Source organism: Panthera onca, chromosome D2 (assembly GCF_046562875.1).
Source record: "Panthera onca isolate mPanOnc1 chromosome D2, mPanOnc1 haplotype 2, whole genome shotgun sequence".
Classification (NCBI taxonomy): domain Eukaryota; kingdom Metazoa; phylum Chordata; class Mammalia; order Carnivora; family Felidae; genus Panthera; species Panthera onca.
The window spans coordinates 40,323,982-40,336,904 of NC_138349.1; the positions used below are offsets into that span (position 1 = coordinate 40,323,982).

Genomic DNA, 12,923 nt, shown 5'->3' on the forward strand with positions numbered 1-12,923 from the left:
TCACTTTGACACAGCTGATTTTACACTGCCCATGACTAACCTTCTTTAACCCTGCAGGGCTGTGTGTTCCTCCAGAGGGACAAGCAGCCACTTTACCCGTCTGCCCTGGGCTCTTTCTGGCCCTCTGCAGAACAGCTTGTTGGGCTGGCTCATGCAAAAGAGGGCAGATACTTTTCTTGTTATGAAGAATAACTGGCGATTTGACTTTAGGGAATTGTATTTGAACACTTAAAATATTATTGCATTGGGAGCAAGAAATCAACCTGTAGAAATAGCCAGGTTTCCAAATACCGACATTAACTCTGGGTTCAGATTTTCAACGGCCACTCTTCTCCCTTCTGCTCCCCTTTCCCCACAATCTTTAATTTTACCTGCTCCTAGCTCTTTCCTTACTAGAGAATGGAATCTCAGATGCTCCTGGCAAACTCTTGTGTTATTAGTACAGGATGGCTTTCTGTTATTAGATTGCATTTTATTATTTCCTTCAGCTCAGCGCATACCTGATATTGGAGGACTCTCCCTGTGGGTTGAGATTGAAAGATGCTGCAAATGATGATGTGCTTTTATTATTTTGGGGGGGGGGGCTTGTTCCCTCGCAGCCAGGTGAGAGACCTTATGGTGGGCAGGCTGAAGGATAGGCCTGTATTACCTTAGACTGTCAGAGCCCAGCATCCTGGAATGACTGCTTTTGTTTGCCAGAGGCAGCTGCTGTGTTGTTGACTTGAGGTGCCTGTCTGGGTGAGGAGATCAGTAGGCATTTAGGACGGCTATCCTGGCCTCTTCGCACAGTGGGTCTAGTTTACCATCACCTCCTAGGGAAATAGATACATTTTCCTTTGACCAGCTTTCTGTACAATTTCATGTCATGTGAGACACGTACGATTTCCACTAGAAGACAAGTCTCAAAGTACACAGTCACTTAAATTGTTAACTAGCCTTAGACAGAGTATAATAACAGCAAAAACTTTTACTTCTGAGCAGAGTGTGGTATGTGCGATGCCAGCCTGCCAGGCAGGAAGCTCTCCAGGGCAATGAAATCCCTAGAATGTCACTGATAATGCCATGCACTGAGGGCGTGTCGACTCTAATTGTCTTAGCAAGCCTAGGTAGAATAATCACATGGAACAAACCTGTTTTGAAGGCAAATGATAATAAAATACACATTGTTAAAATGTGAAAATAAAAAGAAAGAATAAAAGAAAACCCCCAAACCTATTACCCCTAAGTGCCTGTTATATCATTTGAAATCTGGGGCTAAAACTTCATTTTTCTTTCTGTCCCTCTTTTGTGTCCAGTGTTCTGGGAAGGAACCCAGAGCATCAAGCACTTTGTGTGGTTTAGGATGTGCTTACTCATGTACACAGGGCTTTGAGTAAGAATTTAAGACTCAGAAAAAAGTCCAATTTGAATCTGGTCCTAACCCACTGGCCACTTCAACTAGAAATGGAGCCCACTTCAGAGAAGGCAAAATGCTGCTTGGGAGCAGTGCTGAAGGACTTACCAAATTCCAGGTCTTTGATGTTGCAGTAAAAGACGACTTCTTCATTCACCATGAGTTCTACCACATTCCAGTCTTCTATCTTTTCTAGGATGACGTTGTGTCCATCTCTGGCCAATACAGCTGGAAAAGATGGAGAGGAGTGTGGGTGGCATGAGGACAGGCTCTAGATTAACCTGCCATGCGGATGTTCTCATGGATGCCAGCAGCTGGCTTGCTTTCCAGTTGCCCATGGCTATAACTCCAGTTGCCCTGTTGGGTACCTACCTGGTGCTGGCCCGGTGTGCCCTCACCTTTTCTGGAAAGCACAGCCAGAGACCTGAGCAATTCAGGTTTTGGTTGCAATTTGCCCCAGACCCATAGGATATGTGGAAATAGGAGATGTCTCTAGGAAGAGTTGTTGAACTTTTTGTTATAGAGATGATACTCAGTGCTGGAGGGGATGGGGGGAATTAGGTAACTTCTTATCCTGCTGATGGAAATATAAATTGGCCACCTTTCTGGAATTAATTTGACAATACAAGCCTCAAAAGCCTCAAAAATTTTTAGAATTACAGAATAAACTCTGGCCAGGGGATATGCACTTATAAGAAAGCTTCCTCAGGAAAACAAAACAAAACAAAACAAAACAAAACAAAACAAAACAAAACAGAAATACAGGCAGACTTTTGTAATGAGAGGTTCCTTTCTGCAGTTTTATAATAGAAAATACTTTGTATAACCTATTGTTCAAATCATAAGAAGATGATAGGTCCACATGATGAGTTTTTTTCTGATCATTTCAGAAAATGTTTATTCATTTTTTTAATAGCAAGAAAAATATTTGTAACATGTGCAAACAATCAGGGTACATGTATAGCATATATGAAAACACATCTTCACTACTAATTAGAGTATGTATATGTAATAGGAAAAGAAAAGAAATACTCAGTGGTTATCTCTCTGGTGAGAGTGTGTGAAACTTCTTTGTCTTTATTCTTCCAGCATTTTCCAGATTTTCTATACTAAGGAGAAATAAAATGCTTTTTATTTTTTGTTTTGTTTTAAAGCTAATGAAATGAACTTTTTTTATTCACACCTTTGGAAGTTGCTTTTTGGTTATCACTTCCCTAGAGATGAGCCATGGAAAAGTTGTTAGATCTATTCTCTAACGTGGAAACGCAAAAGTATAGGAGTTTAGGAGAAATGATGTGCATGAACAGCATGGGATTCTGTTTTCTCTAACATGTCTGTCCTCCGTTTTCCTGACATGTCCACCTTGTAACATTGGTGGTAGAGTCGGTGTGCTCAGTCACCATCTTTGGTAGTCTTCATGCATCAGTGAGAATTTTGGTTAGGTTGGGATGAGGAATCCGATGAAGGGCGTGGTTTTTTGTTTTTTTTTTTTTTTTGAGTCTTAGCATTGCAATCAGTCTTATGTGCAGAAAAGCAGACAATTATGTCAGTTAATTGCACTTAATTACAGAGACAATTGCTGCTTCAAAATGTTGGCGTGTCCACTTCTTCATCTTTCAATCAGCTCAAGAACATCCAGCCCCAACTGTGAACATTTTAATTGCGTGATTTTAATTTCACTTCTGGAAAGGAACTTCAGAGAGTAACTCAGTGAGGATCTCCATCAACGAGATAGGGCTCCTTGGGCACCCAGCGGGAGCCCTAATTGACCCTGCATCGGCTAATGCCTCTCTCTCTCTACGAACACCCGCATCTTTTCCTCTCGCATATTTATGTTATTGTATCCTATTTAAGTGTCTTGTATTAAACATCTTTGGAGGAAGGCGCTGAGCTTGGACTAATGCCTTGTTGAAACGAAGCGGTCCATGCAGTTTGGGATGGCCAGGGGACAGTCTAGGAAGCAGAAAGGCAGTCTATAGGCAGAGATTTCTGGGAAGCAGACACTCTCCCAGCAGCACCCCATCAGGAGAGGGGATGTGTAGCCTGAGAGGGAAAAGTTGCAAGTGAGTGGGTAGGGGGCAATTTGGCCTCCAGAACCTTGGCTTTGCCTTGTCAGAAGATGTTCCTGGGAAATGTACTTCAATTTGGTAGGAAGAAATCAGGAACAAAACAGCTTCTCTGTTCCAACCCCATCTCTGGAGGCAAGGTGTTACCTCTATACTACTAACACACAACAGCGACTCTCTAAGGCCTGGGGGTTCTGGAGAGAAGGAAGCACAGACTGTGTCTGGAGTTGCTCACTGTAATGCAGTGTGAGTGAGGAAGGGCTCTGCATGAGACCTGGGAAGGCGCACACCCTTCGGCAGTCCACAGACCTTTCCTTTCTCAGAGGGCAGAGCCCTGTCTGACTGAGTCTCACATAGCATCTGGGTCTGGGGTTACTTTTATGAGAAAGGCAGCACTCTTTCATGGCAAAGCGAATCTAAGAAACAGGATTTGATGTACCAAATAATCCACCCTGTGGAAGTGGGGGTGCCAAATAATGAGAGTCTGCCTCCTACTTGAGCAAATCAAGCCCTACAGGGAGAGACCCTCTTAAGACAGCATACCACTTCTCACTTCACTTTCTACATGGTTCGCAAAGCATGGGCTCTCGGGGTCTTTAAGGGAGCACATCTCCCTCACTGACCCTAATCCCCCCACCCCAACCCCACCAGATGCTTGGTGTTAATATAGCTTGTTAAATAAACAAACTCAATTCAATTGTGCTGGGAATCTCCAATGACTCTCTTGGATCCTGAGTGACCTAAGTCTGATTCTTATTAAAGCAATGAGCCACCCCAGACCCCACATCATATATTCCCCCACAGGATGCCTGCCCCCTTGTCATCAGTCTGGGGTGTGTTGAGCCCAGCTGTAGGGTGGTCAGTGCGGGCTTAAGGGATCAAACCTGGAGAAGCACCAGAATTCCTGCAGCTCATCCAAATGCCACCTCTCTACATGGAGGACCCATTCTTTCCTACGAGCTGCTGTGGGGTTGTCTATTCAAAGAAAGGTCAGATAAATACACTCCATGCAACAAAGTCTTTCCAAAGGCGGTAGCTAAACTCCAGCATAAATCAACCAGAAGCTGTAAGGCCACCCGCAGAATGCCTGCCTCTTTGAAGTGGCACCTCATCCTTCAAGGGGGATCTGGGTAAGCTGAAGGGAAACAGAAAAGCCTCCCTTTTCTCAGTGCTGGCGGAATTGGGCACCATCTGGGAGGGATTTAAACACTGCTAGTTAGGAAGTCAAGGCAAACAGACAGACAGACATCTCCCCCTTCTCTGCTGGGCACAGATGAAATGCCTATGACCATTGATGTGAGCAGCTAATGCATAGCTAGGGACAGGAGAATGGCACACAGGGTGTTGTCGCTAAATAAGCATAGATCCCATTTTTATGGGTTGGTTTCAATTCCTTTTAGTTCCTTTTAGCAGCTCATTTGGCAGACTTAAGGACAGTAGACAAGGAGCAACCATGGTCAGGAGATTACTTAGGACTTTGGTTAAGCATTACATAGTTTAGTTTCATTAATATTGAGTCCATAATAGAGACATTTTTGCTGAACCATTATAACTTGTGGGTAATAAAAAAAGAACAAAAATTTTCAGATTCCTTAAGGCACAGTAAGTTCAGGAAATATCAGGCATATTTCCAAAGCCAGCAGGACTTCAGGAAATGATAAAGGGCTATGATTTTTAAAGAAACATACAGAATTCAGATGCAGATTTTACAGATGGGGACCTGTGAATGCACCACTCTGCTTGGTGTGATGTTAGTATTGACTCTAAATTGGTGGGGGGTGTGTGGAGCAGAATGGGGTCGCGGGGGTGGGGGGGGACCAGATACTCCCTGCTTCGCTTTTGTTAACACCCTGGCATTTGTCACCAGTCCTCAGTGAATGTTGGCTGCTGGTACGATATGAATCATCATTCAGGGATACACAAACTAACTTTAAACATCAGCCACCTGCTGATAGCTTGCAATGCACTTCTTCAACCATAAAAATTCTCCCCTTGATCTTCTCAAGATACTCCTTCCCCTCCCCTACTGCGGGAAGAACTGCTTGTGCCCTTGGCTTCCTCATCTCTCCCTGCATCTTAACCTCCTGCCAATGAAGGCTTCAGCCCACCTTCTCTTGATCCTGTGCTCTCAGAGGTGGAGAACCATCAGCACATTCAGTGGCTCACACAGTTCTCCCGCCCCTCTTAGTAAACTGATAGTCTGACTCATCTCCTTTCTTACTTCTTTTTTTAAAAATGTTTTTATTTATTTTTGAGGCAGAGAGAGACAGAGCATGAGCAGGGGAGGAGCAGAGAGAGAGGGAGACACAGAATCCAAAGCAGGCTCCAGGCTCTGAGCTGTCAGCACAGAGGGGCTCAAACTCATGGACTATGAGATCATGACTAGAGCTAAAATCAGACGCTTAACCGACTGAGCCACCCAGGCACCCCTCTTACTTCTTTAAAATACTTCTGCTGGAAAAAAATAAAGAAACTACCCCAAACTATTTTAAACTCTAAAATTTTATCAGATTAATTTTTTTTAATGTTTACTTTTGAGAGAGAGACACACACAGAGCACAAGCGGGGGAGAGGCAGAGAGACAGGGAGACACAGAATCCGAAGCAGGCTCCAGGCTCCACACTGTCAGCACAGAGCCTGATTCAGAGCTCGAACTCATTCATGAACCATGAGATCATGACCTGAGCCAAAGTTGGAGACTTAACTGACTGAGCCACTGAGGCACCCCATGAATTTTTATCAGATTATAAATGTGATGCAGACCCACGATTTTTAAAAAACCTTACAATTATAGGACAGAACATTTTAAATCACCCATAATTCTTCCTCCTCCCCCCCCCCCCTTTGTCCTTTTCAGTGGAAGTTGGATCACAGTGTACATGGAATTCAGGAACACACCTCACTCCCTTAACATCATGTCGTGGTGATCCAGCTCTGTCAATATATACATGGACCAGCTGCACTGCATTTCATGTGGCAGCTGTACTGCAATATATTCAAGCTGGTCCTTTCTCTGGTTGTTTTCAATTTTCCACTATCAGCAAGAACATTGCAGGAAACATTCCTGGGCATCCCTCTGTGTACATGTATGAGTTTATGTATACATGGGAGAGACTGAGAAATGGAATAGCTGGGTTCCACAGTATATGGTTAAATTTTAAGACATGGCCAAGTTGGCCTCTAAAGTTCTGTACCATTTTGCCTTCCTATCCCAAGTCTCTGAGAATATTTTTTTCTATGTCCTTCATTAACCATGAATTCACCTTTACTAGAAATGGCTCCTATTTAACAGTTTGGTGCCCAGTAGCCATTTTCGTCTTGAAATCATCTCACTTGCCTCTGTCTCTGGGGTCTCTCTTGCCTCTGTGCCCCTCAGAGGGGCCACTGCCAAGGTCCTGCTGTTCGCCGGTTCTGTCTTTCCTTGATTTCTCTCCAAGTCTCACCTCCTGTGGATCCAGTGTTCAGCTCCATTCAGGTTAATTTTATTTATTTATTTAATGCTTATTGACCCTTAAGATATACCTGGCACAGTTCTGGACACTGGGACACAGCAGAGAACAGGGCAGACCAGAACCCTTGCTATCCTGAAGCAAACCTCCCGGCAAATAGGTGAAATGTACGTTTCACCCAGAAAAAGATGAAGTCTTGATCAATGAGGGCCTAGAAAAAGAGTGTGCTCAAACTTATGAGCACTAGGAAGAAGTAAAGAAGGAAGGAAGGGAGATAGGGAAGAGGCAGGCAGAGGGAGGTGTTGACATTTTTGATAGGGATACTCAAGGAACGGCTGTTGATGAAGGTGACTTTTAGGAAACACCCAGAGGCTGCGAGGGAGTGAAGAGTGAGGACAATGCAGGAATCTGGAGGAAGAGCATTCCAAGTGGAGCAGCTGCCACACCTGGAGGTCAAAGTGCACCAGGGGTGTTCAAGGGCCAATGAGGAGGTCGGTGTGGCTGCAGCTGAGTGACTGAGGGTACAGAGTGTGTAGTGACAGAGGAAACGAGGTCAGGGAGGACACCTATAGGCCACTGCAAGCCTTTGACTTCTCCCTTGAGTGAGCTGGGAGCCACCAGGATGTTCTTGGAGGCACAGGCCATGCTATGACTCAAGTTTAAAGGCACCACCCGGCTTTGGTGCTGAGGACAGACTGCAGGGGACAAGGGTGGTCACAGGGAACTCAGTAGAGAGATAGGGGCACTTATCCAGGCAGGAGATGATGGTGTTTGTGATGAATGTGAAGCAAAGAGAGGACAGAAAGTTGCCTGCAAAGTTTTTGGCCTGAGTAACTAAAAGAACAGAGCTGTGTGAACTGAGAGGGAGAGAATGCAGAGGGGCTGGTTTGGGGTGGGTATTAGGTTTAGAAACTTCAGACATATTAGTCTGAGATGCCTACTAAACACCCCAGTGACAATGAGAAATCCTGATGGGAGAGAGAAATTTGGGAGCCATCAGCACATAGATGTTATTTAAACTCATAACTGCTTCTGACTCAAATCTGCCTTTGTCTTTCCCCTGAACTTCAGAACGTAATTTCTAACCTCTTAATATCTCTTAATAATTAATCTTTTCTCACTTCTCCTCCCTAAATCTCTTCCTTGAGAATTGGCCTCTTAAGGCACATCCTTAATCTCATGATTCTTTAGCTCAAGAAACTTTGCTGGCTCCCTGTTGCCAAGGGTAAAACAGTCGTGACTCTCTTGTTACATACCATCCTCCAGCCAGACCCAGCGGCTTGCTGCTCCCCAGCTTGCCCCACGTGGCTCCCTCCTTCCCTTCCTAGTAACCCTGTGCCCTGAAATAATAAGAACGAAGGCTTGTTGAACATTTACTATGTGTAGGTATGATATTCATGACTCTGCATTTTCCCACTGGAATCTCACATCAGTGAGGTAGGGATCTGCTCCCATTTTACCAATAAGTAAACTGAGGCTTGCAAAAGTGAAATGACTTGATCTTGGCTTTGGCCACAGAGCTACTAAATGGTGGAGACCCATTCAAAATTAGATTGGTTGGACTTCACAGTCCTTGCACTTGACCTCTGCTCATGCCATTTTCTCTGCCAACTGTGCCAAGAGCACAAGTAGGAGACAGGTGACCAGGTGATCCATGGGATTTGTGTACAAACTAGATGGGAAGTATCCCCCACTTCAATACCTGTTATTTGTAGGTTATAACGAAATGTTTATTTATGCGTTCTCCTTTAATATAATTCTTGGTAGGGAAATGATCTATTTGGACTCTATACAGCCATGCTGGCTATGGCAGCAGCAAGAAACATAATTAAAAAGGGTCTGCAGGCATCAGCACAATGGCGGAGTAGGCACTCCAAACTCCCATTCCTCCATAGAGACATTAACGTTCTGTTGTCAAAAAAACAGCAGAAACTGTCAGAACAAACTTTGTCAGAACTCTGGAAAACAAAGTTGGCAAAAGAGTAAACACTGGGTCAAGACAAAGCCAACTTTAAGATGCTAAGACAGCTTTGTGGCATCTTTACTTGTCCTTGCCTCACCTCCTCCCTCACTTGCTGGCAGCCTTGAAGATAATAGCCCTTGTCCCCAGTGTGGGTCCTCGTCCCCATGTCTAGAGGGAGCAAAGCAAACCATGTTTTGCAAATTCCTGTTTGTCTGTTCCTCCCTGTCTGGGGGCTCCCTAGGGACTGGCACAAGGCCCTCGTCTATGTTTCACCTAATGTGGAACTCACACAAGGTGGAAAAGCTGTGGGCGGCGTGCGGGGAAATGAAAAACGCATAGCTGTCTGGGCAAAAGACTGTTGAGACATACAATAAACCTCATGAAGCCAGGGAGGGAAAGCTGGTGAGAAGTTTCTGATGGGAAATTAGAGCATTTAAAAGCACTGAAGACTGACGACCCAGGCCTGGGCTCTCTTCTCGTTCTATATGTGATCCCCAAGTCCATGACTCAGACCATTCTATCTCCAGTTCAGACTTTTTCTCTGAGCTCTAGAACTGCAGAGCTAACTCAGTACCTCCATCTACATAGCTGAAAACACATGAAGTTTAATATGGTCGAAGTGGAGCATGTTCCTCCAAATTACAGTCCATCTGTGTTGTCATCTTCAGTGTAGAGCACTTCCACCCATCAGCACTTAGATCAAGCCAGACACTGACTGGATCCAGAGGATATGCTCCTGACCCTCACCACCACTTCCCCACCACCCCCCCGCCACCTCTTTCCTCTTACTTTTTTTTTTCCTTCCTCTTACTTTAATCCACTGCCCCTCTATGGCTGTCCTGGTCCAAGCTACTCTCATCTCTCCCTTGTACCACCCGAAGTCTCTTGACTTGTCTCTTCACTTCCATTCTTGGCCCCCTCTGCTCTGTTCTCCTCAGACAGCCACAGTTTGACACCCCCCCCCCGCCCCGCCTGAAACTTGCATAGGGCCGTGCAGGATCTGCCCCTGTCTACCTCTCCAACCTCATCCTTCTTGCAGTTCAACAAATACCTCATTTGTTCATGCTTCCAGCCTTTGTAGTTTCTCTGTCTGGCATGCTCTTTCTTCTCTTTACCTGGTTTTCTCTCCCTACTTTTTAAAGCTCAACTCAAGTATAATTCCAGTAAACAAACCTTTCCAGATCTTCCCCTCTCCCCTCCAATTATAGCCAGTGGCAGGCCCCACTCTGATCACATTCCTCTGTTGGAGACTCAGCACAACTGTTAACTAGTAGTCAACAATGAGAGGGTCATTTTAAGGACATGTACCTTTGTTTGCAAGTATGTCCCCAGTACCTGGAAGAGTGTCCAACACATATTAGATGCTCAGTAAAGGTTTGTTGCATGATTGAATGCTGAAAATGTAGACTCTCCACCATTTTCCAGCCACATGACTTTGGAAAAGTCACTTAATATTCTTGATCTTCTGTTCAAGCAGGGTTATGTGATCCTTCCCATTCAAATAATTTGTATAAACTGCCTGGTACCCAGTGGGCTCCCAGTACATGTTTGTTTCCACTCCTATTTTGAAGCAGTAGAAGCCAGAGGAAGATGCTAAATCATCCTGGGGAAGTAGAGGCTCAGGGAAGACTCTCCAGAGGTTATGGTGCTTGGTCTGGGTCAGCGGAAGGAAGGAGGTATAGGCAGAGGGTACCGCCTGCACAGGTGCTCAGAGGTTGGGGTACACCTGGGCACACGCAGTTGGGTGGCCCTCTGGCGCTCGGCTGCCCACCTTGCAGGCCCTCTAGGCGGAAGGTGCGGTACTCCACAGACAGGCCGACTGCACTGTATGGCCCATAGCGCAAGATGACTAACGCGTTCTTCGGCATGGCTGCCGAGCACCCAGCCTGCGCGAAGGCGCAATACAGACTGCTAGGCAACTGCTCTGCAGGCCCTTGGGAGAGGGTGTGGCCACGGGACAGTGGGCGGGGCCAGGGCGGGCAGGGGTGGAACTTGAGGATCCTCCCCACAAGTCCCTTCCTGAGAGTCTGTGTCAGGGGTGGGGATGAGAGTTCTTCCTTTCTGGGTGTCTGCCCCACCATCACTGGGGTGCAAGAAAGGTGCGGTGGTAGTTTGAGGCGACAGCCAGGTAAATGCGGGATTTCTACTTGGTATGGCAAGTGTTAGTGATAAATAACAAGAGCCAACATTTATAGCTAGTTACAGAAAGTATTGTCAAGTGACATGCTAAGCACTTTCCATATATTATCTCATTTAACCTTTTTACCATCCTTCTGAAGTAGGTTGTATTTTGTATTTTGTATTTACAAAACTAAGGCTCAGAGGGACCAGGTAGCCTTCCAAGGCAAGTCAGTGGTATAGGATGGATTGGAACCCCTTGTAAGGTGCCTATATATAGAGAGGGGGTTTTTGTTTTGTTTCGTTTTGTTTTATTTTTGTTTTTTATCAATTCTTGAAACTGAATTTAAGTCCTTCATCTGTTTTCTGAAAAATGTGAGTCATTATCTCTTCACATATTGCTTCTGGTCCCATTTTCTCACTTTTTAGGGACTTCAGTTAAATTTATGTTAGACCTTCCAACCGTATTCTTCATATCTCTTCTCTGCTGTGTTTTTCTCTTTTCAATCTTCTTTTGGACTGTATATTATGTATGTGTGCATTCATTCATTCATTCATTCATTCATTTTTACCTGTAATCCAGTTTACTAATTTTCTCTGTAGCTGTGTCTTAACTGCTATTAAAGCCATCAATATAGTTGGGGTTTTTTTTCTTCAGTTATTTGTGTTTTAATTCTGGAATTTTACTTTGGTCCTTTTTCAAATCTGCTGTGACACTTTCTATACTTTTCAGTTTCTTGCCAAGTGTTTTAGGTTTGAGGTTATCTTCTTGATCATAATAAAGATACTTATTTTATAGTCTGCATTTGAGAATTCCACTATCTGGAGACCCCATGTTTCTACTAGCGTCTGCTTATTTTGTCTAGAGCTCTTGGTTTACTTTCAATGTGTACTGGACATTGTATTTGAAAAATTATTTGTAGGAACAATTTGAGGTCACTTCCTCTATAGAAGGCTTTTTTTTTTTCTTCACTGCTTGACAATTCCCAGTAACACCAGTAACCCAGGATCATCTTAATATGACTTCAGGGCTTATGGTTATCTGAGTCATCCAGATGGCTTGAAACTGGGAGCAGACCAGGTGGAGATTTGTTCACTTATATTTTATCCTCATTTCTGCCCTAATGAGGGTGGTCACTTGCCAGGATTCACCCGTGGTGGTGCTGGGCTCCAGTTTTTATATGCCTAATGCTGCAAAGACAAAAATTGCATCTTGCCTTCTAGGTTGCCTATTCAAGATCACTAGACAGCTCCAGAGTAAAAACATCTCCAGTGCTATGCTTACTTACTCTCATCCTCTCCCTGATCTTGATCTGGGTTAGGTCTTTTATGATTTCAAGAAGATTTGTAAAAACATATATGCCAGATTTTTAAAAATGTCTTCTGTAGGAAGCTTTGTCTGAATTAGCTAGTCTACCATTATTAGAGGCAGAAGATGCCCCTGTTGAAGTTTTGTTGGAGTTGAATTGACTCTAGAGATCAATTTGGGGAAAACTAACATCTTTCTGAGGCTTTCATATTCATGATCTTGAAATACCTCTCCTTTATTTAGATCTTCTTCAATGTATTTTAGTGCAGTTTATAATTATCTGTGTATAGGTCTTCATGTCTTTTGTTAGATTTATTGCTAGGTTCTACTGTAAATCATGTATTCTGTATTGTGATTTTATTGTTTGTTGCTGGTATGTAAAGCAAAATTGACTTCTATATGTTGATTTTATGTAATCAGCCTTGATCTTTTTAGTTGATTTCTGTTTATTTATATATAGATTCTTTTGGATTTTCTTATTGGCAATCACTTTGCAGAAAATGGTCGTTTTTTTTTCTTTTATTAAGCTTTTGTTTCTTTTTCTTCTTGTTGCACAGTCTAGAACCTCTAGTTAAATGATGAACAGAAGTGGAAATAGTACATATCCTGTTTTTATTTTGTTTTA

General features: G+C 43.9%; 1 protein-coding gene across 1 annotated transcript; it reads right to left on the bottom strand.

Moving 5' to 3' along the window:
- Positions 1-563: 563 nt before the first annotated feature.
- Positions 564-10,755, bottom strand: CD2H10orf53 (chromosome D2 C10orf53 homolog). Its single transcript, XM_060641051.3, has 3 exons — positions 10,643-10,755; positions 1,502-1,621; positions 564-812 (listed from the first exon to the last, which is right to left on the bottom strand). Exons 1-3 carry the CDS (start codon positions 10,737-10,739, stop codon positions 748-750), a joined length of 282 nt encoding a protein of 93 aa, XP_060497034.1. The 5' UTR covers positions 10,740-10,755; the 3' UTR covers positions 564-747.
- Between the last annotated feature and the right edge of the window lie 2,168 nt (positions 10,756-12,923).